The sequence below is a fragment of the Ammospiza caudacuta genome, chromosome 2, assembly GCF_027887145.1.
Source record: "Ammospiza caudacuta isolate bAmmCau1 chromosome 2, bAmmCau1.pri, whole genome shotgun sequence".
NCBI lineage: Eukaryota > Metazoa > Chordata > Aves > Passeriformes > Passerellidae > Ammospiza > Ammospiza caudacuta.
Genome location: NC_080594.1, coordinates 95,239,357 through 95,267,336, shown reverse-complemented (window position 1 = coordinate 95,267,336; position 27,980 = coordinate 95,239,357). Strand labels below are relative to the sequence as shown.

At 40.4% G+C, this 27,980-nt stretch overlaps 1 protein-coding gene across 4 annotated transcripts in view; it reads left to right on the top strand.

Annotated features, from left to right (window-relative positions):
- The first annotated feature begins 4,725 nt into the window (after positions 1–4,725).
- Positions 4,726–27,980, top strand: part of MCF2L (MCF.2 cell line derived transforming sequence like) — a 145,301-nt gene continuing 122,046 nt past the window's right edge. For 2 of the 4 annotated variants that reach the window (XM_058800625.1, XM_058800624.1), the window contains exon 1: positions 4,726–4,865. In XM_058800625.1, the coding sequence (XP_058656608.1) occupies positions 4,820–4,865 (46 nt within the window). In that variant the 5' untranslated portion in view covers positions 4,726–4,819. Of the gene's footprint in view, positions 4,866–27,652; positions 27,738–27,980 lie in introns of those variants that run through there. The other 2 variants (XM_058800628.1, XM_058800626.1) reach the window with 2 other exon arrangements.

Here is a 27,980-nt window from a genome sequence, read left to right as displayed (position 1 = left end):
GTATTGGTTCTAGCACATGAAGCTGAGGTTTGGGAGCAGTTGTTCAGATCTACAAATGTCAAAAGGAGATTTCAGTCTTGGGCTTTTTCCATGGTGTATCGGCCTAGTTTTCTGCTGGCTGAGGGTATGGCTTTATCTTTGGATGCTTTGAAATAATAAGAAAAGCTACTTGTGTCTTCAGTGTAACTGCAATGGTCCAAGAGGAGGTACCTTGAGGAGCTTTGACTGTTTGGAACATCTTGTGTTAGCTCATAAAACAAAAGAAAAAGTTAAGATTTTTTGGGGTTTCTTTTTTCCTCTCTTTATGCTTCCCTTTTTCCAGGCAATCTTGGTCAAGAAGTTTTATGAATATGCGAGCTGCCTCTCTTCATGGAAGTGTGAACATATACAGTGACTATCTCTCAGCCCTCATGTATTTTTTTTCCCCCAACATTTTTGCCCCTAGAGTTCCTACTGTTTTCTTAAGATGTAAGTTCATGTTATCATTCTTAAAATCAAGATGATCAGTGGATCAGAAAATAATTAAGGATTAAGGTCATAAATGTGTGTCTTTAACTGCATAGAGACACCTTTATACACTGTTTGTGCATAATTATTTCTGGCAATCTTCAGGCATTTCCATTGCTTAAAGAGAGGCAATAAATTAAAAACTTATTCCTAGAGTAATTTGCTGACTTCTGAAGCATTGATCCAGCTGCTTTTCAGTTCACTTTGCACAGGAGTGGGGAGAAAAACTGCAGTAAATTTCTGGGATTCATGTCTCCTGCAGAGAAGCCTTTCCCATCTTTGCCCCAGTTCTTGGGGTAAAAAGTGGAGAGATTTAAACTTTGCTAAGTGGCTTTAAGAAGTAAAATCTATTTAGTGTCTCAGATGTAAGGGTAATTGAAAGAATTCCCCCTGCTCCCACAGAATTAAAAAAAAAAAATTGAATTGCTATGAAGTGCTTTTTTAATGAAACCCCCTGTGCACACTTGTGCCTGTCACAGCACCTGGCATGCCAGACAGTTGTAGAGGCAGAAGCAGCTTAAAGCTGTGTCCTATTTGCTACATACATTATTTACTGCCAGAATGTGCATTAGTACAGCTGGAAGTGCTTGCCACTTTCTGTATGACAAGGAGGATGTGTGCAATGAACCTGTCCAGTTCAGCAGCTATAGAAAGTTGAGCAATTTGCTTTTAACTCCATTACCCACCCTCTGACAAACACTGCAAAGCTAAAGTCTGGAAATAAGCAAAGAGAACTGAGGAAATGGCAGTATGTTGTCTAAAATAAAATTGTTCTCTTTAAACTGGGGAGAAGATGCACCTTGCTGTAATACTTGAAGGATGTTTTATCTGGAAATCCTCTCTTCTGCTGAAGCATTGCAGTAAGTGCCAGAGAGAGTACTTTATTCTTCATGGGTGATTCCTGAGGGATCTGGTGCTAAATAATGTGTCTTTTTTGTAACAGATAGAACTTTTATATTTAGAAGGCTTTTAAAGTGGATTTTACTTTGTTCAAGTCTATAACTGACACTTTGAAATGTAATACAGAGAATGCAGACCTGTTGTTAATATCCATGGTCTGCAGTGATTCTTTTACTTAATTTAATCAGCAGCTAGAAACAGATACACTAGAAACCCTTGGATTTTGATGCTTGCAGAACAAACGAAGATTATGCATCTGTTTCTTTTCTAAAAAGCATTAAATTTGCCCAGGGAGATGCATATTTCCCCTACTTGGGCCTGGTGCTTTCCAGATGGACTTGGAAAAGCCTGTCAGGTCCCTTGTGCTCGGAGATTTGGACCATTATTTTTCTGGCCTGTATGCCTTCTGGTGGAGAGTGGGAGCAAACCCATCCTGGATGTGGTGTAATTTCCTTAGAGTACAGGGGAAGCAAGGACAGGTATCCTGGGAAGATGACAGGGATGCAGTCCAGTTGTAGGGCTCTGGTGAGGAAGGCCAAGGTGAAACTGGAACTGAACTTGGCAAGGGATGCAAAGAGTAAGAAGGGATTCTAGGGGTATGTTAGCCAAAAAAAGGAAAGTAAAAGAAAGTGGCTAGAGGTAAGCCACTGGTAAGCAAGGCTGGCATACGGGTAACAGTGGATGAGGAGAAGGCTGAGGTGCTCAGGCTTCACTGGCAGCCTCCCTTCCCATGCTTCTCAAGTAGATGAACTGCAAGATGGGAACCAGGGCATCAAAGTTCCTCCCACTGTAGGATAAGATAAGGTTTGCAACCACCCAGGGAACTCAGAAATATGGGACCTGATGAGATGCATCCCAGAGTCCTGAGGGAACTGGCTGATGTTGTCAAACCATTCTGCAGGATTTGAAAAGTCATGGCAGGTGAAGTCCCGGGTGACTGGAAAAAGGAAAACATTGTACCCATCTTTAACAAAGGGTAGAAAAGAGGACCCTGGGAACTGCCTGGGAGCTGTCAACCTCACCTCTGTGCCTGGAAGATCATGGGACAGATCCTCCTGGAAGCTGTGCTCAGGCACATGGGGGACAGGGAGATGATCAGGGACAGCCAGTATGACCACCAAAGGCATGTCCTGTCTGATCAACCTAGTGGTCATCTGTGATGGAGTGGCCACATCAAGTGATGAGGGAAGAGTTACAGATGTCATTTATCTGGACTCCTGTAAAGCCTCTGACTTGGTGCCCCACAACATTCTTCTCTCATAACTGGAGAGACTTGGATTTGATGGTGGACTGTTCTGGGTGGGTGAGGAATTTGTTGCATGGTCATATAGAGAGGGTGGTGTCAATGGCTCAGAGTCCTGATGGACATCAGTGACAAGTCATGTCCCTCAGGGGTCTGCATTGGGATCAGTGTTACTGAATATCTTCACTAGTGACAAAAGGGTTGAGTGCCACCCCCTGCAGGTCTGCAGATGACACCAAGCTAAGTGTTGCTGTTGACAATCTGAAGGACAGGATGCCATCCAGAGGGACCTGGACAAGTTCAAGAAATGGGCCCCTGGGAATCTCATGTGGTTTAACAAGGCCAGAAGCAAAGTGCTGCACGTGGGTGAGGGCAACCACTGGTATTGATCTGGGCTGAGGCATGAACTGCTCAAGAGCAGCCCTGTTGAGAAGGACTTGGGGGTGCTCATGGATGAGGCAGTGTCCAGGTGCTGCTGGACACAATCCAGCCATTTCTGCAGCCCAGAAAGCCATTGAGTCCTGGGCAACATCGAAAGCAGTGTGGGCAGCAAGCTGAGGGAGGGGATTCTGCCCTACTCTCTGGTGAGAGCCCACCTGGAGAGCTGTATCCAGCTCTGGGGTCTCCAACATCAGGAAGATGTGGACATGTTGAAGTGAGTCCAAAGGAGAGCCATGAAGATGGTCACAGGGCTGGAGCACATCTCCTGTGAGGACAGGCTGAGATGGTTGGAGTTGTTCAGTCTGGAGTAGTGAAGGCTCCAGCGAGACCTCACAGCACCTTCCAGTACCTAAGAGAGCCTGTGGGAAATCTAGAGAGGGACTTTCTACAAGGGCATTTGGACATAGAAAAAGGGGTAATATTTTTGAACTCAAGAAGGATTGATTTTATATTAGATGTTGGAAAGGAGGGGGTTTTTGTTTGGTTGTTTGGGGTTTTGTTTGCTTGTTTGTTTGTTTTACAATGGGGCAGTGAGACATTGGAACAGGTTGCCCAGAGAAGTGGTAGATGTCCCATCTCTGGAAGCATTCAAGGTCAGGTTGGACAGGGTTCTGAGCAACCTCATTGAGTTGTAGGAGGATTGGGCTTTGTGGTTTTGTTAGTCAAACTGTTCAATGATTCCACTTTGCAGAGTTCCCAGCTACCTTTAACAGTAGGAAAGATCAAGATGTTTCCACACGTGGACAAAATCTTTCAAGTTAATGCTGTTTTAGTTATTTCAGGAAAGGGGTGATTTTTGTTTAGTTAAAAAGCAAACTTCCCTGTAGTTCTCTGGCATAAACTGGGAAGCTTGCAGGTGTTTAAGGATGTGCTTGCTGTCATACCTGCAAACACATATAATAAGTGTAGTAATTTCTAGCTCCTTCTAGGCGAAGGGAACTCTTGCTGCTTCCTTCTGCTCAGGAAGAGGGCAGCAGTGAAGGACCTGGGTGCTGTGTCAGAAACCAAAGCATCTCCTGTTCCTGCCAGATTTCAAGTGGCAAGGTTTCTTTCAGTTAATTTGTTTATGAAAACTTCAAACTGTAATTTTGGCCTCCCATATAATGGCAATTGTATTATCTTGTCCTTTTTTGTAATTTTTTTTTCTTTCACTTTTTTGGCAACCCATGTTCTGGTGTGTTCTTTCACCTAGTTAAACTTGGCTTTAGATAAACTTGGCTTTTAAGATAAATATTGACTTGTTCTGTGAAAAATACAGAGAAATAATGATTTTTTTTTCTTTTATGCAGATGACATGTGATTTGACACTTCTATGCAGGGTTTTTGTGGGGTTTTTTATGTTAGCTTCCTGACCTTTGATATAAGCATTTTGAGAGATTACAGGGAACTCAAACTTTTTACGTTGGGTACTATACCATGGAAGACTATTGTAAACAGTGTATTTTTTCTTCAAATCAAAGATATGATAATTTGTATGCAATTGTTATCCTTAGCATTTGAGCCCCTTCTTTCAAGTAGCTAGATTTTTCCTTATGTTTTGCAGAAAACAATTTTCAGTTTCTTGTTGTATTTCAGAAATCAGCTCATAGAGTTTTCATGTCTGACTACTGGTATCGGACCCTGCTCCTGTGCAAAGAAACTGGAAGCTGCAACTGTTTTGCAACAGCCAACCAGCCTAATGAAGAGAAAGAAGAAGATAGCAGCCATCAGGTTGTGGTGTCAGATACCATGCAGCTTGTGCAAGATAAGCAGGAGGTGACAGAAATCATGGCAGGTGAGAAAAATACGGCATATTTTGAAACTGGCGGGCTGGCTGCCAGACTGTTAAGAAGAGGACAGATGTCTTCAAGAATTTTAGCATTTGTGTCTCATCTCTAGCAATGAGAGTAGGACAGGAAGCCCAGGAAAAGGAATAGCTGAGTATTCACTGGAGGGGGCTGATGTCACCACGAAAACAAATGTTTAATAGCAGCCAGTGAAAACCAGCAGTTGGGAGGACTGATGCTTCTTATAAGGAATTAAAATCATTCTGTGAATTAATTGTTTAGCAAAAAATAGCCATCCCAGGGAAACCTGACCTACCTTCTGTAGGAAGGACTTGGTATTTGTGCACCATCCTATAGTTTTAAAATCATGGTTTTGAGAAACTGCTGAGAAGCAAGTAAAAAATACCTCTGCACCATATCACAGTACTTTTGTTGCTGTGGGCCGTAAGCAGAAAACTGTATTGAGTGCTAGTTTATGGTTACTGGGATTGAGCATACCTTTTTTTTTACTGTACCATCTGATCTTATATCTATCCATGCAGGACATTGTCACATAGTTCATATATGAATAGAAGCTTTTCCATGGTACTAGTGCAGATGGACAGAAATGTTATAATTTGATTAGCAATTGCATCTGATGGCATTTGGTCTTTATTAACACATCTTCATTTCATTTTGAAAAATGTTTTTATAAAGCCTCCTATGTAATTAAATTAATTAGGTAATTAAATACCTAAATATATTTATGCAAACCTCTTTAAGCTGGAAAGATGTTCCAAAACTGGAAAGGTGTAATTCACTAAAATACAGTTTTGCATTAAATGCACAATTATAAAACAGGATATGACTCCTTTGTCCTAGCTGGAATGAACTAATGATGTTGTTACTGCAGAATGATTCATAGTCTGCTCTGACTTAACAGGAAGCAGTGATTAGAGTAATCATTCTGCTTTTGTACCAGTGATGTCTCAGCTAGAAAGAGGTTTCTTTTGAAGGCAACAAGGAAAGATGCAAAAAACCCTGCAGTAATTCAGAGGATGATGTCAGGGTTGATCAGATATGATTTCTGTTGAAATAAGGTGTACAAGAGAAAACTGAAGGGAAATCACACATATTCTGACTTTCTAGCAGAGATCCATGCTGCTTATGGAAGGTGAATATTTACTTGTTTCAATTTTCTTGTTGTCCCTAACCATTAGAATAGGAGCAAGAAAAAGTGAACTTGATTCCTGCAGAGAAGATTGAGACCTAATTGGGGCAGTTGTTAAACAGACTAGTTAAAGAGTTTGTGCAGTCTCTAGCTTGTTCTTAATGAAGCCTCTAGTGAAACAAGCCAGTGCTGGAGGTGAGCTGGGTGTACTTGATTCCGTCTCAGTGATTTAAGCCAGGCTTACAGCACTGTGCTTCTGTGGTAGAAGAAGAAAGAAAGAAGTCCCGGGAAGGCAGCCCTGGAGTAGGAAGACAGGTAGGAAAGATGGTTCTCTATTGTGTCATCTGCAGGGTTTCAACAAATGGGAAATTGCTTCTTCCCCTCCCCAGAAATTCAGGGGAGAGTTTTGTTGGGTTCAAAGTTGCATGTTTAGTCTCTGCTGAAGTGTCAGTGAATCAGTTCTTGACTGCTTTATCAACAAGGGAAGCTTAGTAAACTGCAGGGGTTAAAATGAAAGCAGTGAAGGCAGACCAGGAGCTGAATTTAGAGCTGTACTTGATAGGCACGAGGTTGTCTATATTAGCCCGCACATACTTGACTATGCTAATTTCATCTTTTAGCTGTGGCTGCTGCCCTTCTATCACTGCAGTGTATGTAAAAGGGACATGAGGTTTAGTGGAAAAAGTTCTGAACTAAGTTTCCTGGCCTGAGAAGTAGCAGATCTTTCACTGAGGATTCATCCATGTCTGGCCTGACAGCTGAATTGCAAGCCAATAATTGAAACTGCAAAGCACATGATGATACTCTTTATCCCTGGAAAAAATGGGATGTAGTTCAAAAAAAGGTATGTTTGTTGTCTTTTGACTTGAAGACAGCAATGTGTAGATTGGGAAAGGAGCTTTCCCAGAAACAGGCAGACTCTACAAGAGAAACTTAGTGGTAGATAATTTTCTGCTAAAGTTCATAAACTGTAGTAAATGAAGTATGAAAGGTTTTCTAGGTTTTCTGTGCCATGTTTAATACTGTTGTTGCTAGTATTGAGGATTGACTGAATCATTGTTTGTGGATATTTTAATGGGGTTTGATTTTTAACAAATCATTGCTCTTAATTCATGCAATTTTCATCTTGAGATTTTCTAACTTTATCAAGGGACTGCTAAAAAGAGTCTGGTCTGAAAAGAGGTAATGTGGTAAACATTTAAAATGAGAAGATGTTTTACTCTATTTTAATACTTACTCAAATATGTATTTCAAGAAAGCAAGGAGGTAGTTTTTCTATTGGTGAAGGGAGCCATAGTGCTTTGTTCTGTGAAACTAATCCTTAGAGTCTTCTCATGGGAAAGAGAGATGCTGCCATGGAAGATAATGTTGGAGTCTTCTCTCTTGTTATTTTTGACTTCTGAAAGCAAATGTGAGGGGTGTTAGTCTCCCATGCAGACTAATAATACTGTATGATGGAGAGTATCTTTGTGCTTTTATTTAAACCATATGTTGCTGTTGCTGAAGTTTCAATTCCCTCTCCCTCCCCAGGAACTCATCTGCTGTGCTGTTGATACTTTATTAACAGCAATATTTTTACTGCAGTGTCTTCCTAGAAGTTATAATTAATATCAGGTCTTCATTGTGTCTGTGAGTACACACACAGAGAGAAGATACTGCATCTTGAAAGCTTTAAGAGTTAAGCTTGAAAGTGATATATGAACCAGCATGCAAAATTCAGCCTGGGGCAGAGCACAAGTTGAGATGGGAACATCATAGCATCAGACCAACTTGTGTGCACTCTTGCTTCAATTCAAGTGGTGTGTGTAATTCAGCCTTCCTTCTCCTGTCTTCAGCACAGCCTGAAAAATGGAAAGATACTGGAAATGAATGGAGGCATGGAAGGCAATAATGAGTCTTTACTAATAATCATAAAAAAATTAGAATTTAGTATTTCTGTATTTTCTCAGTGCCTGTTATGTTGTTCTACCTGTGTGGCATTGGACTTGAGGAGTGATGTGCATGGAGGCCTATTTGCGTACAGCAATTGTTATTTATTTTCTCTCTCCCTTCAAATGGTTGACACCTTTTATTTGTTTGGATTTTTTTTCCCTGTTCAGGTCTGTTTGGAATATAATCTTTTCCTGCAGGGGTTTTTAGCCTCCTGCCATGATGCAGCAGAGGAAACTTCTGGTGGTCTCAAGAGCTGGTAGTGTTACATCTTAGGAGCTGTAATTGCTGAAGTAGTAGCAAATAGCCATGAGGGTGCTACAGTCAAAGCTTTTACAAAAGTAAAAGGACTATCATGACTCTGCCCAGGTTTTGAAGAATCCAAGAATGCAGGTAATAACTGACTGCAGTCTGAAGTCTCCTTAATCCAAGCCTACCTAAGATGACATACTTAAGGTGTAGGAAAATATTTTTAAATTATTTAAAATTATAAAATGTGTGTCATTTTATCAATTTACCTGATTGTTGACATTTTTGCACCTGAAATCACAAGGCAGCTGAAAAGACAGCAAAATGATTGTGATGTGCCAATTCCAACCCTTGTAGCAGTGCTGCAAAGCACAAAATCAGCTGTTGCACTCACAGGCACTTGAAATGCTCGTCTGTTACACTCATGCTCTTTGAAAGAAATATGCGTGGGATCATCTCAAAATGTTAAATTGCATTGTTTTCCATACATAAACACCCTTTTAGGTACTTCTCAGTGGCATTCCTGAAGGTAACAGCTTTAACTGAATTATATACATCTGCGACATGACAGGCACAGGATGTGCAGGTTACATTATCAAGATCGCTGATGACTCATCACCTGCATCAGAAGAGGAGAAAAAACAGCATTTCTCTTAAACACTTGTATGTCTGGTAACTTCAGTTATACTCAGAACCCCTAGTATAACTTCAGCTACGTGTATTAGCCCTTTGCTTCCACTAGTCAGAACTGTGTAAATACAAGATTTCAAAAATAATGTGCAAGGGAAACATTGTGGGTATTCATTGTTACAATAACTATACTGTTTCCAAATAACTATACTGTTTCAAATTAAGTGACTTCAGAAAAACAGTGGTTAATGCTGTTTGGATTGAGTCCTTTCTATTCCTTGATAGTGTACAAAGGCAACCTTTAAAAATCTTAATTTACAATGAAGAAACTGAAATCTATCTCTTAGAAGCTGCTTTTATTGGTAGCTAGAAGAGTGTCATTGCATTTTTGGGGAGAAGTCTTTAATTTATGCAATATATGTAGAAAGTTCCTTGATTCTTGGAGTTGTTTTATATTCTCCATGAAGCTTTATCAGATTTGATGCCTTACCAGAAGTTTAATTTAAGTGGCAGAGTTGTGTACATTGCAGTATTCTTCCACTAACAACTTTATGAAAAAATTTTCTTTGCAGGGAATAACTTATAAACTAGATTGGTACAGCTAGAAGATACATGTGAAAAATGAGGCTATGAATATCATACTGAGTATTTTCTATGAGGTTGTTTGCATACACAAAAAAATAGTGTCAACACCAAGATATGTGAGGCAATTGAAGATTTCCTCTTTGTTAGAATTCCAGAGGCATCTACAAGAAGATCACTTTGTTTCATGAGTGTGACACCAATGTACTTTCATTAACATTGGTACATCTTCTGTGAAATGCAGATGCCATTACAGACTCCTCAGCCTCAGTCTGCTTCTCTGTTGTGCAGGTGCTAAATAGCCCATGACCTTTTTTACCTTTAAATACAAGCCAACTAGGGCAGGAGTCTCTAAGCCATAATACGCAAGCCACTTAGCGATACAGGTCCAGCACGTAGCTGGGAGCTATTGTTGTCCCTGGTGGCATCTGTCACAATGCTCAAGGAGGGGGAACCTGGGATTTTTTTTCTTTTTTTAAGAACACATATCTGGGCTCAACACAGTTTTTTGGCAGAAAAAGCTATTTGTTTTGCAGTGCACTTTTCTTCAACTCCTTGGTATCAGTGGGTTGCCCTTTAAAGACTGGTTGTGTTTTGCTGTGGAGCTTATAAGAAAATCATGTAGAGCTTTCTGTTTGGTACTAGTGTTTTGATCGGTGTGAAGTACATACCCAAGTAAGATACAGAAAATATTATGTGTGCAGGGTTAGCATTTCCCATTGGTGCAGACTATTTGCCTATAAATGTCTTTACAAGCCTGTTCCCTGGCTGGCTGCTGTAGGACTGGTACCAGTCTCAGCATGTGTTTGTGAGCCAGTGTTTTTATGTGTTAGCTCAAAGAGCTGCTTTTTATTAAAACTGAGTTTCAACTGAGGGAATTTGGCAAATTCTTATGAGCTTTACTCCTCAAAATGAGACACGTTTAAAACTAATTGGAATAATCTGTGTAACAACATGGAAAAGAAAGCCTTTGCGTGGTAAACCTCTTCTGTGTCGTGTTGCTGCTCTGAGGAATAGAGCAGTGAAATCCAATCTGATTAAAATCAGTAGGAGTCTTGTCAGGATTTTCGTCTTAAGACTTCTAAGCTGTACAAGTTAACGACACTCTTAAATGAAATTAATATTAAACATCTCACTCTAATTCCCTATTTCCTGGGAATTACAGCAGGTATGGAATATATAAAAATAACTTCTTGTTCAGTACAGAAAGTTAGAGCAGAAAAGCTTCAATAGTGTAAAAACTGGCATTGCCAGTTAAAAATGAGCTATGCAGAGGTAGTTTGGCAATGTCAGGAGTAAAATTCTGTGTGTGTGTATTTGTGGCATCTATCTGTCTGTCTGTCTCTGTCTTTGTAATTAAGTGCTACACTTGATGGATTTTCAGTTCAGCTGCTGCTTGCTGAAAAAAAAAACATTTTCGGGAAATGGTCCTGCCTGAAATTGCTCTTAGCTTTTATCAAAGGCATATTTAATTCTTTCTTCAAGGTTCTTTGAACTTGTGTTTGTGACATCTCTGAAATATTTCTCAACAAAGTTATAGGTGTTCTTTGGTTTATAATCTATTTAAAATCTATAGCCATTTAATCAGAAGGGAAAGCAGTAACATTTAGTTTATTGAGAAAATTCCTAGCTTTTGTGATGCATCTGAATGTAGTGAATCTTTCTCTTTTTATTTAAATTATGCTTTGCTTTTCAGATATTCTTAGTGCAGGATGAAGCAATAGGTGCTTGCTGAAGCTAAAGCAGGAAAGCTTTGTCAATTCTGTTTAGTCCCTGACATGAGTGAGTACCTTTGTGCTTTTGGTGCCTCAGGTGGCTCCAAAGAAATTAGAAAAGTCTAAGCAGCAGCATAATTGAAATTCAAGAGGGGTTACATGTCTGACCTGCTTAGTTAGGCATTCTGTAAATTCCACTTTCCTGCATCTGTAGGCAGCTGATATCTTTGTAAATCTGCTTGATTATAATAAATAAACAGAAAAAAACCCCAAACTCTATATTAGAAACTGACTTATTCTGTAAGGGCAGGCTGCTTGCTGGTTTTGGCACTTTCTCCTTGAGAAGATGGAGAAATTGTGAATGTAGATGTTAGGTCTTGGATAGGTGCAGTAGGAACCATCTGACAAGGTCTCACATGCTGCCTTAATATCATATCAGTGTCATCTACGTATCCATAGGGAAAATGTGGGGTTACAGAGCCTCACTGGCTTCCAGCTGGACTGTTTGTGCTGGACCATTTGTCATGGAAATAAATTGCTTTGCCTCAGTTCTAGCCAATACCCAGATTAAATGTTGGTTCAGTTGTTGCCTCCGGCACTGAGGAATTACTCAGGGCTGTTTTATGCAAATGCACAGATTTTCTGGGGCTAATCAGTGCACTCTCAGCATTTAGGAAGTCAAGCCCTCATTGCATAGGAGAAGGGAACTTTGGTAAGAGAGAGCTGAGAATAATGAAATCCAATATTCAAGTTTCTTTTCAACACTACTTTTGCTTTTTGCTATAGCTGGAAGCAATTAAAGTTGTTCAGTGAGAAGTTATATTTTCTCAGCTCAGCTTATATCTGTTTAAGCCTATTTCTTGATCATAGGGGGCATTAGAAAAATTGTGATTCTTTAAAATTATTTGTTGTACATAATTAGATTATTGTAGTCTTCAAATGTCATCTTATCTAATTATTGATCACACTAATATGTTTTCCACTGGCATTGCTAAACAACTATACAGAGAAGAGGAAAGTAAATTTGATGTGTATCTGGAGTCTGTCAGTGAAAATTTCCTGCTGTCGAATTTGTGCAAGTCTGTTTTGCCAGGACTTACCTGGGGAAATGTACTTATTTACTGAGTGTGTGGAGAAAGGAGGGGAAGGCTTTGTGGTATCCCTGCAACATGTGTAACTTCCATCTGAAAATCGTCTTGGAGCTACACTGAAAATGACAGATTCAGTGAAAAATAAGGCATCTGGGATTAACTGCTGCCCAGGAAATCTGTCCAAAGGTGAAGGTTTTGGGGAGAACACATTAGTGGTGCTTCTGCTGAGGTTTCTTTGAAGAAGGGAGCAAGTCCTTGAAAGCCAGGCAGTCTTGCCAGCAGCTTCTGTTTCCAGGAGGGTGTGTGGATACACAGATGAGGCCAGATACACGCAAAGAAGGTACTGGGGACTTTTGTAATGCTGTTAGGAATTGCCAAAAAACCCAATTGAAACAAGGCTGGTGGGTCTAGAAGCAGCTCTCTTAATGCTGCCTGAAATCCTCTTCACTAGCATTCTTTGTGTTGTGGACAGATTTTTTTCTAGGTGAATTACTAGCAGTTGCTTTTTTCCACAGACAGGGCTTGCACTCAGAGGAGTAGGGGGAAAAATATGGAAAAAAATGCCACATTACACATGTTTGCTTTTCTTCTTTTCCCCCTTCCCTATTATTGCTTCTTTTGAGAAACACCTCCTTGTAGGACTCAGACTGTATGTTCTCTAACCATACTGTGTATTGAGATTTGCTGTTGGTGTGCTGTACTGTGCCTCTGTGTGGTTTCAGTGCAGACCAATGGTCTCATGTGGTGTATTGTATACCTGGGCATCCCTCATTGCACAGAAAAGGGCCTGTGCCTGCCCTTTTTACTGTTGCAAAACATGTTTACATAGGGAGGCTATCAGTGAGATTACAGGAGGTACCAAAATGACATCTGTGCGTGCAGCCAGCTCCAAATGGAGCAATTGGGTTTTCCTGTTTTACCAACTGGTGGGGTTCCAGCAGCACTGCTGGACTTTTGTTCTCTGCACTGGAAAGGAAGAAGCTCCCCAGCAGCATGTGGGAGAACAGTGCCAATGTTTGGGGCACTTTGGTAGCATTCAGGTGTTCAAAATCTGAGAGGGGGTAATTCCTTCAGCAGTTTTTCTGATGAGGACTGAGCTGCCTCATCACGACTTCTCTTACCTTTGCCCAGAGCTGTAGGCACACAGTTTGTGGTAATTGGGAGTGGGGCTGTGGCTGAGCCTCATCCCCAACGGGCCACAGCTGTGAGCAGCAGGTGAGCAGCACTGACAGCAATGAGCCATGGAGGGCCAGGGGCACTGACCAACCACCAAAGGGAGCAGAGGGCACGCAGGTGCAATGCATCAACATGAGGGTATAAAAGGCTGGGCTAAAGGACAAGAAGGGCAGACTCTTGCAGCCTTCTGATGTGGTATGGTGTTACTCTGTATGGGTTAAAGCCATCTGAAATTGTTTGATGATACTCTGTGTATTGTGGCTCTCACAACTGCAATATGTGCTGCAACACAGAGCTCCTGTCATTCCTGAGGAGGCTGTCTGCAGTTTGGTGTGTGTGGTGTTCTTGAGCTGCTTCATGTGCCCTGCACACACCTTGTTTGGTTTCTCAAATGGCAGTGCAGTCAGCTTCCTGCAGAAGGGGTACAATGGTGTTGGGGTTCCTGACATACCCCACAGCAAAGTGAGTAGAAACTGGAGTCCTCTCCACTTTCCTCCTCAGCCTGGAAGTCTGTGTGGATGCTCAGTCTGACTGCTCTTCCTGGGTGAAGGCACTGTATTGAAGAATTGGAGAGTCACTAGACTAGAGGGGGTGGTAGCAAGGGGAAACTTGGTTTGCTGCTGACTGTGGCCCCACCAAGTAAAGTCTTGAGTTTCTCTGTTTCCAGTAGCACTTACACTTCTAATAAATAATCACTTGTTTCGTGGTGCATGGTGAGTGCTTGGGGCAGAGATCCTGTTCTCATCTGATTGCATTTTAAAAGAGGGAATTGTGTAGATGTCAAAATCCGGGCAAGGGCTGAGCTCTGATTGGTGTGTGCCTTTCAGCAGGCAGGTGAGACACCAGTCCCTGCAGAAGGGCACCAACGAGGATGTAGCTAAGCTTGTCCCATTGTCATTTTCTTTGGATTGCTTAGGTGAGCGTGTCAGAAATATGGATTGTCCTGCGCTCCTCTCACAAGTCTCCAGGTATTATGTTCTAGTTAGGGAGTTTAGCCCCCAGTAGGTTCTATTATGAAAGGCAAATACTGAGTGTTATTAGGGCAAAGTTCTTTGGAATCCTTGTTCTGAGCATTTATTAGGTTCATATGTGTTCATCTTGTTCTTTGTGAAGTTTTGAAGAACTTCTGCTTGGTCTGATCTGGTTGGTTTTTAGTCATTGCTGGTTGGAATCAGTTTGGTGGGGTTTCCTTTATTTACTTATTTATTTTGCAAATCTGTGTAATTGTTAAACAAAGTGAGAAAATAGATTTAAAGAGCAAAAAGGTTTCATAATAAAACTCTCCCATGCATGAACTTGAAGAATATTTGAATACTTTTACTGGCAGAATTCTTGTCAACTGGTTCTGTTAGCCCAGTGTATCTAATATTCCTAACTGTAACATGTTATTTGTCATATATATGTCATTATGCAATATGATGTCTCCAAAGGCAGCCAGGAGTCAGTGCTGTCCTTCTGTCCACTTTTCTGTTTGGTTTGTTTTCCTTCTGAAGAGAAAGCAAATGCGTATTTAAAAGTATTGCTCATTTCTGGTTTCACAGTGACTGCCAAAGTGATGCCAAAGTATCCAGAAATAGATACTGTAAGTATTTTATGCTCCTGAACCTGGCCCTTTAATCTCCTTCAAGAAATTGAATCTTGCCCTTCTGTGCCCAGTAGATGCTGCTGTTGATTCAGTAACACTGAAAGAGTACAAGTAGAAAAATGCTTTAGGAACTCGGAAGATTTCTAAATATGCCAGTATCTTATTCAGAGAAAAGAGGCTACTCAAAAAACAAATGTAGTGCCTGTATTTTAATTTCTATATTGGCCTTCCAATATCATAAATGAGAAGTAAGCATTGTGTGTTACTGATTTAATGTCCTGTGGAAGAGCTGCATTGAAAGTGGATTTTGTACCTTGCATCTCTGTTATGGTTTTACTAAGTTTTTGTATTTTTATCCTCATCCCAAGAAGTGTGAATCATACCAATCACGATGATATCTCTGTAGCATGGTGCAATTTTGCAAAGCCATGCTGTATGACTGGAATAGGCATTCCTGTAGCCTTTCCCAAGTCAGCATTGTTTCTTGGGAGCTGGAGCCTTGCCAAGCTGTTAGAGCACTTTTTGGGATGAAAACCCAATGCAGAGGGTGGGTTTTGCACACTTCTCTTGAAGGAGACAAAGCAAGGGTGGTAGGGCACTTTTGGAGAGGAGGCTGGAGGAGAAGAAAGAAGAAAACATTTAAAGGTGCTGTTTACTGTTCAGTAAGGTCATGTGTAGGGGAAAGTTTTTAAATTATTTTTTAATGCGGTCTGGTCTTCTAACAGAGTTTGAGAAATAGTTTGTTATTGAGACCAAAAATGTGTGACTAAAATACTAAGTAGATAAGCTCACTGCTGAATTTTCATTCCCTGGTGTATGGGAAAACACCTGCAGCTGCTGGTTTCCTTGGTAACAAGTTCACTGCAAAATCTAAATGCACTGCACTAAGCCTGTCAATTGTACTGCATTTGAGGAGAGTTTAACATGCACACTTGGACCTTTTGATACACGAGTTTCTCAAATGCCCTGTCATTTATGCTGTTTTTGCATAAAATACCTAATTAGAGGAGATGTGCAACATGTTTTGGATTTTGGACAAAACTACAAAAAAGGTTGGTATTTACAAGTCTAAACATGGCCTCTGTATGTGTGTGTAAATATTTCCTTACAGCATCTTATTTTCTGAACACTTTTAAAATCTTGCCTTTTAAAGCTCAGTGCTATTGCTTGCATATTGTTGAGTCTTAACTGCTTTTTGGAGTTGGAGATCAGAGAGCTGCTGAAAGGAATTGCCAGTACATGTGCCATTTAATAGAATTTTGGCAGGAGATTGGTTTTATTTGTCTAAGTAATTCAACATGGAGTACATGTATATGTTCTCACAGATGAGTGGTTTTGCTCTGACTGAAAGGAGTATGATTTCATATATTGTGTTAGAAGATTTTACGGATGCTTATGATTAGCTCCAACTGTTTAGGTGAAAAAAAATCTATGGAACAGTGTGGTTGTGTTATTATACCAGAAAAAATAATTTAAAACCTGTATTGTTGTACTTTAAGAAAGAGAAACTGTTGAGAAAGTATTGCTAAAGAGTTTGATTGTTTTTCAGCAAGTATGTTTAACATCTCTTCATTGTGTGTATGTGGATCACAAGTACATGAAGTAGAAGTCACATTTGTGACTGCCTTTCTGTTTGTAAAGGGGTTTCCTGTATTTATTGGGAAAACAACATAGAGTACTGAGAAGACTAGGCAGTATAAAAAACAACAACATATTTTGAGAAAACATTGTCTGTAGCTTGTCAAATATTATAGCCATCTGGCAGTGACTCCATGGTGGGATTGCTCGCTAAAATAGGCTTTAAAATGTTTCATAAACTCCTTTTTCTTTCTAAAATGAGGCAGCTGTTCGCATGAAATGATGTATGGGTTTAGTCACTAGACTCTTTGCGTTTGGGGTCATATTCATGAGTATTAAACAACCTTTGAATCTGAGACCTTACTGTGTTTTCCCCACAGATAATATTGCATGTCATTAATGAGATAGATCTTTTTAAAGAGCTGTCTCTAGAAAAGACTTGAAGTTTTCGTGGATTTTCTTTTATTACTATTTGTTTTGGGTCCTCTAAGTTAGTATTGCATCAGAAGGGTCCATGAGCTCTGTGTGTACAAGCTGAGCCTGTTGGGGAGATTGAGGAGGTGAGGAGAGCAGGCAGATATGCTATCTTTTACATGAGAAACCAGTCTTTAGTTTTAAATGCTCCCTTGCACATGTCAGGGAAAAAGAAAAGGGACAAAAGGAGAGTGAAAGGACTATTTGTGTAATCAGTTATTTGTGTTCCATTTTCCAAATCCCATCGTACCCCTTCTTGCTGCCTTTGCACTTTGAAAAACATAGATAACAAGCATATTTTTTTCTATTGTAGAGCAATAAGTTTAGATCCTTGAAAAGTATGCTGCCTCATTCTGTGAGGGAATAAAAGTTAAACCATCTGCTTTTGAGAGCTCTTTGCTTGCAACCCACTGCACCACTGATAATAACTCTACAACATATCCCATTTGCACATACATGTGACAGTGAAGAGAAATCTGATACTTAGAAAGATGAAGTAGAATAACAGTTTATACATGTAATTTTGTTCTATGGAAAGTGTTTGGATACTTCAGGAATCTCTGATGTCTGTATTTGATGACATTACTTCAAACATTAGTTGTTAGGTTGTTTATGGTTATGCATTTATTTGGTTTTACAAAATAGGGCTTTCCAGACAAAGTTACATAATGGTTTTTGCTTCTGTAACAGGGGATGCTAGCAATGTCAGATCCTACCATGCTAGAAACTACAGATGCAAAAGTGACTATTTCCCTAATGCCTGTCTTGTTTTTCTCTAAGGATTGGTTGAGATCTTGAAGGAAGTAAATGGGTCTTAGGGGTGGGCTAGTGCAGATCAGTCTCTAGGGGCTGAAGAGACTCCTCCTTTCATGTGTGTTGGTATTGTTATAATTTAGCAGTTTTCTGGTTGGGCCTTCCATGGTATCTGGTATCCTTAAGCCTCATCTTTATGCTGCCCTTTGGAATTCTGCTTTTAAATTATATTTCACAATGCTAACCTCCCTGTTCTTCTTGCTGCTTGTCTGTGCCATGCTGATGCAGTGACAGTATTCAACCCTGAAAATGTTCTTCCTCTTGTGTGCACAAATAGGAATGGTGAAGAGAATGCAAGTGTTCTTCTTCAGGGATTCAGATTTAGCGTGGCCATGATGTTTTGAGGCTCTGGGATGGAATTGGCAGCTGCATGAGTAATTTACAGCCCATTGAAACTGATCTTGTAAAGAGAAGAGCACTGAAAGCAAAATTTTGCAGAAACAAACTTGAAGCATTTGAAAATGGCAAGAATACAAAACCTGAAATTTTTTTTGAAATCTCACTTGAAACTTTTAGATCTTATGAAACATGACATGACTCAATGAAAACAGGTACAGTGCAAGAGCAGCATGATTACAAAGCAGCTGTTGAAAATACCAATGTTGAAGATACTTTGATTGCACTTCTTGGTGCATCCTGGAGATTAATAACCAGTAACTTTCTGCAGCTGACCTGACAGCAACTGGGTAGGGCTAGAAACCAATATCTCCTGAACTGGAGTAGGAAATGGTGTACTGTACTCTGGAGCTGGGTCTGTGAGTGTGTCCCTCTGCATTAATCTTTGTGGATTTATGGGCCAGCTCTTGATCATGTTTGTGATATTTTTTAAAGTATTTAGTAATTTTAAAGCTTAAATTATTTGAAAGTGAAATCAAGGAAACCTCTTTTATCAAAAAGCACTTAATTTTATTGCATTTTAAGTAAGTGAAAACCCCCCAGCATTGTATTAAGTTTCTCACTGACAAGCAAATCCTTGTTTTGGACTGGAAATAATTCTGAAGAGTCAAAGAGGGAAAATAAGAAAAAGTAACAGTGGTATGTAGTCAAAGAAACAAGGAAATGTATACATTCTTGGTTATATTTTTCTTTCCAAAGCAGTAACAGTTTAGGACTGTGGTCATTTGAGAAAACTAACAGTAGGACTTCTCTACTCCATATTTCTTATGGCTGACTCCATAAGCCTATTGAAGCAAAAATTCAGTCTTTCTGTTTTAAGGAAGCATGAAATGGTGGTTTGGATATGGCTTACAATAGAAAGAAATCTAGGTTGTCTTTTTTTTCCTGACAGTTCTACCATAGTGCAGCAGAGTAACTATAAACTGAAGAGTAGTTATTTTCCCTCATCTACTGAGGAGTTTGTGCAGGTCATCTCCCAGGAAAGATCAGTTTAATTTGGCCTGTTGGAGAAGTACCGTATTCCATGAAGAATATGAAATGAAAAATAAAGGATATCTGAAAATATTATTTCAAACCCTCATCAAAAAAAAAAAAAACCCCAACACAACAAATCATTATAAATTGGATGTAGTGATTTTTGCTTGTCAAGAAATGAAAAATGCCTTTTTTGAGGCAATTTTTTCCCTACCTGGAGTCCTCTGCCACTTTTGATGGTACCTGTTGTATTAAGCATCCACCAACAAAAATAAGAAAATAATGCTATTTTATTTACTGAGGATTATTTGCATTAAAATAGACAGGGCAAGAGATCTGGTAAGGAAACAGAAGTTTTCAAGCTCTGTTGTAAAGGACACAACAGCACCATTGCAGAACATGTGACAAGTGTGAACATATTGTAGCAGGACAGATCTTGTTTGGGGCATGGCCTCTTTGGCTGCAGGTGAAATGTCCTTGTGGTTGTTGGAAATTACTTTCCTATTTCTAGATGATTAATAAAAATAGATTTCTAGATGAGTAATAGATTACTTTCTTATTTTGAGATTTTTAAAATTTTCCTGTTTTGCATTAAGAGAAAGGCAAGTCCTTTAAGAGTGCTTGAGTTCATTCCAGGAGGGAGGGCAGCACCCAGTGTGGGGTGGTCGGCAGCCTTGGGGCAGCACATCTGCCAGAGGTGGCAGCCACAAACTGAATCTTCCCACCTCCCTGCATTCCCTGAGCATTGCACTGCTTCCTCTTACAAAAGGGAAAAGCTTTCTGTCACCCCAAAGCTGCACTGAATGCTACTTTTTAAGATGTATGAGTGGAAAAGGGCGGTCACATTTTAAGATCCATCCCATTCCATCCCTGGAGGTATTTAAAATCTGTGTAGAGGTGGCACTTAGGGACACAGTTGAGAGGTGGACTTGACAGTGCTGCACTAATGGTTGTACTCAATGATCTTAAAGCTCTTTTCCAACCTAATGGTTCTGGGATTTAAAAAAAGTTCCAAATTAAAGCTGACATCCTTCTACTGAGCCCTTTGTCTGTGTTAAAATTTGTCAGCCTGTTCCTCAGGGGTAAGCACTTCAGTTTTAGTCTGTGTAATCAAATTGAATGGTCCTGGAGAAACTCTGATTTTTTTTTTTTTATTTTGAGTAGGTTTTATATAGTTGATTGTATGTAAAATTAACAATTATATGTGGCAGTTAAATATAACTTTCTGTTAGAGATGAATTTTGTGAGTGTTTTAAATCAATCCTGACTTGAGTGGTAGACCTGCTGAACTTTTCTGTGTACAGCTTGTTCTTTTGAAATAGGGATTTTTACAAAGTAGGGCATGTCATAAAATTTAGACTTTTAATACTCAAAATCTGAACACACACAAATAATTTGATTTAAAGCTCAGTACTTTTTAGGACACCTCAAAGGTTTGAGCACTAAAGAAATGTTGGACAGACTCTTTCGGAGGGAAGAAATTACTTTTACGACCTCTCATCCAGCATTTCATGTGAAAAGAAAATTGTGCTAACAACAGAAGACAAAAGGTGTGTGTTTTCTGGATCCATTTAATTTCAGCATTTGCATACATAATACTAAGTCTGTGGCAGAATATGGCTGTGGCATCTCTGCACCTATACTCTACCATCTATTTAATTATCATGGTACCAGTAGCTGATCTTCCTGAAACCAGAGCTCCCTGGCATCCACTGTGTTATTTTTCTACATTTAAAGTACTGTGGTTTCATTTCTTTTGGGGTTGGAGTAGTTTCCCTTGTGAAGCCTTTCCTTTATACATATATATGGAAGTGTCCCAATGAAGGAAATAACAATGATGTTTCATTTCCTTCCATATTACTCCTTTTTGCAGCAAATTCATTCCCTGCTCACCTTTATGCTTCCTGTTCTCAGTCTTCCTAACTTCCTGCACAAAGTACTTCCTTCATCTATAAAGATATCTCAGTAAACTTAGAAAGGAAGGGTCCTACTTGGCACTGCATTGGCAAAAGACAACATTCATTCATTTATTGCCATGCCTGCTTTTAGAGGAGTGCAGCTGTGGGCACATCTGGATAGTTTAGCTCCTCAGTCTGAAGAAGAATAAAAGACTGGAACACTCCTCAGCTGGAGCAGGGGCAACTGTAGGTGTTACATTAAATAAACTCTTTCAAGGCTGTTGGCTCTGCAGTAATTACTGGCAAAAAAGGACAAAGAAGAAATCTGAATGAAGCACTTACAAAGTAACTTGGTAGTCTTTAGAAACACAGCAGACCAGTAGAAGAGATTCAAATGACATTTCATCCAAGCAAGGGAGGCTGGAGAAAAAGAAGACCCTGCCTGTTATGCCAGGAAGTATTGAAACCTGTGATCTGGTCAATCACTTTTAGTTAATTCAGGCTGAAGAGCCTTACTACAAAACTTCACAGCAGCGTGAGAAATGCTTCTCTAGCATGAAGCTGACACAGGTTATGAAAGAAACAGAATAGGGCAAGTTAGTAACTAAATTAAGCTTTAAGAACTAATTGATGTGGAGGTTTTTTTGCTTTGTTTTGTTGGTTTTTTTGGGGGGAGGGATTTTAAGGAGAGGCTAGATTGCAATTGCTGGGGGAGGAAGCAAGCTGTTTGGGGAAGACTTGAAAGTACAGGGAGCTGGATTGTGGCAATATTGGGCTAAACTGGAGAAGAGGCAATCAAACTGAGAGGCGTATGTTTGTTTTCATCTATCTTTTACTACTTTTCAGCCATGAGCAATAATGGAAAAGGAAGGGGAGGGTGAAGCTTTTCCCCTACTGCTGAGTACTTGATCTGGGTGTCACCTCAGGCTAATCCGTGTGTGGGGATATCACACATCCCAGATGAGGGAGCCTGGAGAGCAGCTGCCAGGACCTCCTCTGTGTGGCACATACTTTCTCAAAGAAAAATTTATTGAGTTTGAGGAGATACTGAGGACTAGATGGAGATTTGGTAAATTATTATATTAATTAAACAAGGCATAATTTTGATGGAACTATTCTATTAACTGCTCCTGCACATCTGAAAGCTTCTTCAGTCTGTTATGAATGAACCTTGCCCATATGCAAGGCTTTGTATGAGTGTTTTGAGTGTCAAGTTTTTAAGAAGAAAAACTTTGATTTTTTTGTTTCCCTCCGTCCTCCATGTATTTGCTAAGTTCTCTGTATTCCTTGAGATTGTGAATCTAGAAACAATTTTCTCCTTGTGAAAGAGTGAGGTGTTGCCAAAAGCAGAATACTGCCATCTCTGCTTATGAATCCCAGTTTCAAATCCCAGATGCTTTACATAATAAAGCCTAACTGGGCTGATTACCAAGAGAACTCAGTCATTCAGGGAAATAAAAGGGAAAATCCCTTTTTTTTCATGGAGGAAGCACTCGTGCCAAGAGGAGGTTGAAATGTTAAAAATGCATTTTCTGTTTGGATCTTTCATATCAACTGTCCTCTTTCCCTCTTCTTTCCCTTTGATTTAAGACTGGGGATCAGTATCACCCTCGTGCAGTGGGTGTATGTGGCACTTTTTGGTAGGATCTGAGAGGACCTAAATTTATAAAAACCACGTTCAATGGGTCTCTTCCCTCTCTGCAGGAGTCCAGCTTAGGTAAGTCTCCCTGGCTATGTTTGCAGTGTCTTTGGAGAGCACTGGTGCCTGGGCGCTGCATTTCTCAGCCCGCCCACCGGGTCTATAGAGTTCTGGGGATGTGGTGGGTGGGGCCATGCAGGCTCGGCTGCCTGGTGCCGACCCTGTGGCATCTCTAAAAGCTGTAAGGGATGTTTGGCAGGGCATTCAGCTGCACAGGCACAACTGTGCATCCATATGCTCTGCCTCCTCCCTCTGCCACAAGCGATGGGGCAGGGTCCGTGCAAAGCGGCGGCAGGGAAACCTAGCTGTGTTTCCATTTCTTGTAGTCCTGCTTTAAAGTCAATGCAGACTTTTCCTGATGCTGCAGCCACTCTTAGGCTCCATGGGTTAAACTGGAAGCCCTTTTGTGGGTTGGTAATGGTCTGAAAAATAAGAAATAGAGCATTGATTTCGGTGGTCAGTTTTCTGTGGGTGGAGGGGGAGTTGCTGGTGGAGACAGGGATTTCTGCAGGGGTTCCTGCAGCTGTTCAATATAATCCTGAATGAACTGGAAATGGAAAAAAGCGTAGAAAGAGAAAATTTGCAAGTGTGTGAAAATACTTATTCAAATAGTAGAATTCAGTGCTGAGTGCAAACTGATGGAGGATAAATTGGTGGTGCTAAGTAAGTGATCAGTAGAGAAGGTGAAATTAATTGCTTGTACAAGTGATGCAGATGAGAAAAGAAAATGATGTTACCCTCACTGAGAGACCTTGACTGGCTGTGAGTAGTTCCCTGCAAACAGCAGCAGCTCCCTTGGCATTCAGTGTTGGTCCAAAAGGCAAACAAAACATTACAAACCCCTGAGAGGGTATATGAGAACAACAAAATCCTTATGTCTCTGAGTAATCTCTGCTCTGCCTGCTTCTGTAGTACCAAGTCCAGTTTTGTTCCCTTTGTTAGAGTAGAATTAGTGTACGTGGAGGAATGGAGCAGGCGGTCAGAGGTATGGGCTTGCTTTTATACAAATAGGAACTAATTAGTGTAGGAAATTTTCTGTCTGGAAAACAGGCAATTGGAGGAGACATAATATCACCTACAGTGGCAGTCTGTGTAGTCATGAATGCATTGGGGATGTGAAAAGAGAGTGTTTATTTCCTGTAGGGTTTTTTGGGTTTGTTTGTTTTTGTGGTTTTTTTTTTTTTTTTTCTTTTCCACTGCTTCACAAAAGAGAAACTGGGGCACACAGAAAACTTCCAGGAAGGTAGTTTAAGCAAAACCAGTTTTTCACACAGCACATGGTTAAATTTTTGGACCCACTGATAGCTGGCATTACAAAGATTGACATAAAGTTAGCAGAGAAATCTTTACGTATATTGTTGAAAGTATCATTTGCTCAAGCAAAACTGATTATATGATTATATGTTAATGACTTATGGTTACCAGTCTGCCCCCCCCCCCCCATGTCATGGAATAGCTGTGTGTTACTTCTGAAACATTTTCAAAATAGCCACCATTTCTTGAAAAACTAAGTCAACATATTTGGGTGAAACTGTTTGGAAATAAAATATGTGTGATGCTGCTGTGTTTGAACAGGATTTGCTGAAGACTACAGCCCAAACCAGAGTAAAGTAGAGAACTGAGGGAAAAAATAATGTTGTTGGAGCTTTCAAATCTAATAGAAGTTTAGAAAAAAGTCAATACAAATCAGGTCAAATATTATACCCATGCAGCAATGGAAATCGATTGATTAAATTAAATACATTTGTGCCTCTCTTATTATCTTTGCAGTTTCACTGAAATAGACCAGTAGACAAAAAATGTTTCCAATGCATTTTTAACTTCTAAGACAGAACTGAAAGGCTGTGCACTCCTCAAATTTCTTTATGAATTCCTCTGTTGCAGCAGGGGCTTGCCTGGGACTGGTGAAGATATTTTGCTGAAGACAATACATTAGCAGAAGTTAAAAATCAGAATTCCAGAAGCAGCTTGAATTTTTAATTAAAAAAATAATCGTATTGTATCTGAAAAATTACACCATGTCCTATTGTATTTACAGACTCTAAGTTCTAGAACTGGGCATCAGTCCTTTTACTATAAAATTCTAATTAGGCATGAAATGTGTAGGACTGAAATGGCATGTTTAATTCCATACCATGGTTGTCATGATGATCTGAAGGGGTGTGGGGATCAAGTTAAAACTTAAAGAGTGAAAACTGCAGTAGCTCTTCCCTGAGATACAGTCATGTTGTATTTTCAGGACTGTTTTGATTCCATGCATAGCTCATGGTCACATACTGGATTGCTTCACGTTGCAAGAAAGCTCAGTTGGGTTTTCCTGTTAAGAGTTTATTTTAGTTAGTTTAAGGTCTGTTTCTTTAGTCTGACTCACGGTTGTTCATGAAGCCATGGATGATCCTGTGTCAAACCAGCAGAGATCATAATCCCATATTTGGTTAAGTATCTTGAAATAATCTCTGTTTCATTCAGTAGAGAAGCTATGCCAAAGCTTCTTACTCAGGAAGACAAGGCTGCCTGATTTCCATGAATGAAAATGATTAAACAAGTACATGATTACAAATAACCTACTTTTAGGTAAACTAACTTTCAGCCCAGCTAACTGAACCTTTCATGTGGGTGCTGTGGTTATGCTTTGCATGTTTGGAATTTGTTTGAAGGTGTAGAAAGTATATACAAAGTGGCATTGTTGGTGTAACTGAAGTTTAGCTAATGTATTTGGGTTCTCCATTCATTTTGCACAAGTGTAAGTTATTATATGCTTGTGATTCTGAAAGTTGGCTGGTTGATGTGGTAAAATTCTTCACTACTTTTTGTCTTCCTTTTTGTTATTTCACTGAGAAACTCAATGGAAAGATGGACTTGGATATATGGGAAGCTTAAGCAGTCTGCTGATTCTCCAAGGAAAACATGAAATTACTATTGAATTGAGTCAGGATAGTCAGGGAAATCTGGGATTGAACTGTCATCTTCTCTTGGAGCAGGTGCTTATGAATGAGTATGTTTGCTGCACTTCTTGCTGCACCAGGAAACAATATAATCTAACAAGTGAGCTTTGCTGTTCTGCATATGCAAAAATGCCTTAGGCCTTTAGCTTGCTGCAGTAACAAATCCCATTGGCTGTCTGGCATCTGGAGTTCTCGCTGGGCTGTCTGTGGGTGCAATATGGTCACACAACTTTTGTTTGATGATGAGCCTCAGCTATCCCAGTGCACCTGCAGAGATCTCTCATGCATTTGCTCCTCCTGGGTCACCACCAGGATGCCAAGAGCCTGGTCTGGTAATCGTGGTCTTGCTGCCCATCACTTGTTCCTTTGCATAAATGCAGTCTCAAATGGTAGTCACATAAATTACTTTTTGCATACAAAGTGCCTACAGATCCTGTTTTTCAGTGGTAATATTTTGTTATGGAAAAGCTTGACTGAAGACTTCATTTTGTCATTTCTATTAATATTGAAATGGAAGCATGTATGGCTCTAGTCATATCTAATACATGGAGCTGCTGTGGGCCTGTCCTACTTTGAGTGGAAATAATGTGAATTAATGTAGCAAATGAATTATCTCAATTAATTTTATTGGCAGAGGAAGCCTAAATAATTTGACGGGTTCTCTTAAAAACTTTTTTTAGTTCATGTCCCTTCTAATGATATTGTTGAGAGTAATGAACAACTCATTACAGGTGTCCACTTATTTACCTCTGGGAGGCTGCTATTTTTACCTGCTGTATGCAATCTGTTGAAAAGAATCTTTTTCTTAAATAACACAGCACACTCCTTTTAAACATAATGAAAAAACCTCTCTTTTTCTTTCAGCCATGTACATTTCGTTAATGTTGGTTAAAAATTAAGATAAAACCAATGGGATGATTAGAGGACGGGGGAACTCAGCAAAATTCAGCATCAGCAAAACCCTGCAACAATGAGATTAGTAGGCATCAAGATGATCTTTGGAAATAAAAAGTGTTAAAAGCATCATAGTTTCAATCTTGTAAAACAGTCTGTATAAAGGCAGTGGAACTCAATTATGAGGTGCAGCTGTATAGAGAAGCGTTGTACGGCTTTCAGTCTTGTAGGTTTTTCTGTGTCCCTGGAAGTTTTCCAGTGGTACTGTACCCTCTGTAGTAAGTGGAAGTTTATGAGGTTTGGTTTTCCTGGGTGCCTTCTGCAGCAGTTCTGCTGCCGTACCCCTTGAGGGGTCCACAGATCCCGACTCTGAAACCCCTTTGCCTAAGGTGGGAATACAGTTGCTGTGGAAATACAGATTTCACATATTTATAATACTGCTGTGGCACAACATTTAAACCGACTCCTCCAAAGATTCCAAAAGACGGCTGCGTTTAAAGGAAATCTGAAGTCCTTAACCTTCAAAAATGACCGGTCCAGACCGAAGTGGGCTGGTGAGAGCGGGATCTCCTTGGCGTTGTCAGTGGGAAGGTGTTTTCCTTCCAAGCTGCCCGTCGTGGCCGCAGTCTGGCAGGGAGGTGGAGGAGCCCCGGCGTTCACGTGAGTGAGGCTGGGGCGTTCTGCGAGCGCGGCTGCTCCCGCGGGATGCGGCGCTGCCTTCCCAGCGCCTCGCAGCGATCGCGGCTGGCTGCGGCCACACGGGCAGCGGCAGAGAAGTTGGGAGCGCTCCTGCTGCCACCAGCACTCCCGCCCCGGCTGTCCCCGCCTCGGCCAGGCTCTGCCGGCAGGGAACGTGGGCTCCTGCCTCCCTTTGTGCCGAGGGGAGCCGTGCGGAGCGATTGAAATGCAGGGCTGCGAGGCGCTGCTGTAGCGGGCTGCTCTGGGGCTTTTTCCCTTCTGCCTCCTTTAATCCTTGAGCGGGGGGGCAGGCTTGCTGTGGATTCTTTTTGTTTTATCTGAGAATGAGATGCTGGCTGAAAATTGAAGAAATGGCCCTAGAAGAATTGATGCAAAGATTAAATGCGGTTTCCCAGTGCGCTGGTAGGAGGAGCTGCTGGTCTTAAATAATGTGTTGTGTGGATGCTGTTAGTGATTTTGTGGGATTTACAGAAAATCCTGGCAATCCGACTAGCTTTCTTTATGCATGCTCTCATTAATAGGAAAGGGAACATTAAGAGCTTTTGTCAGCAGGTTAAACTTTCATTGATATTAACACTAATTAACATTTTTTAGTGCTTAGTTATTCCTGAAGCATGCTTTAGAACATCATTTTGAGTAGCTGTT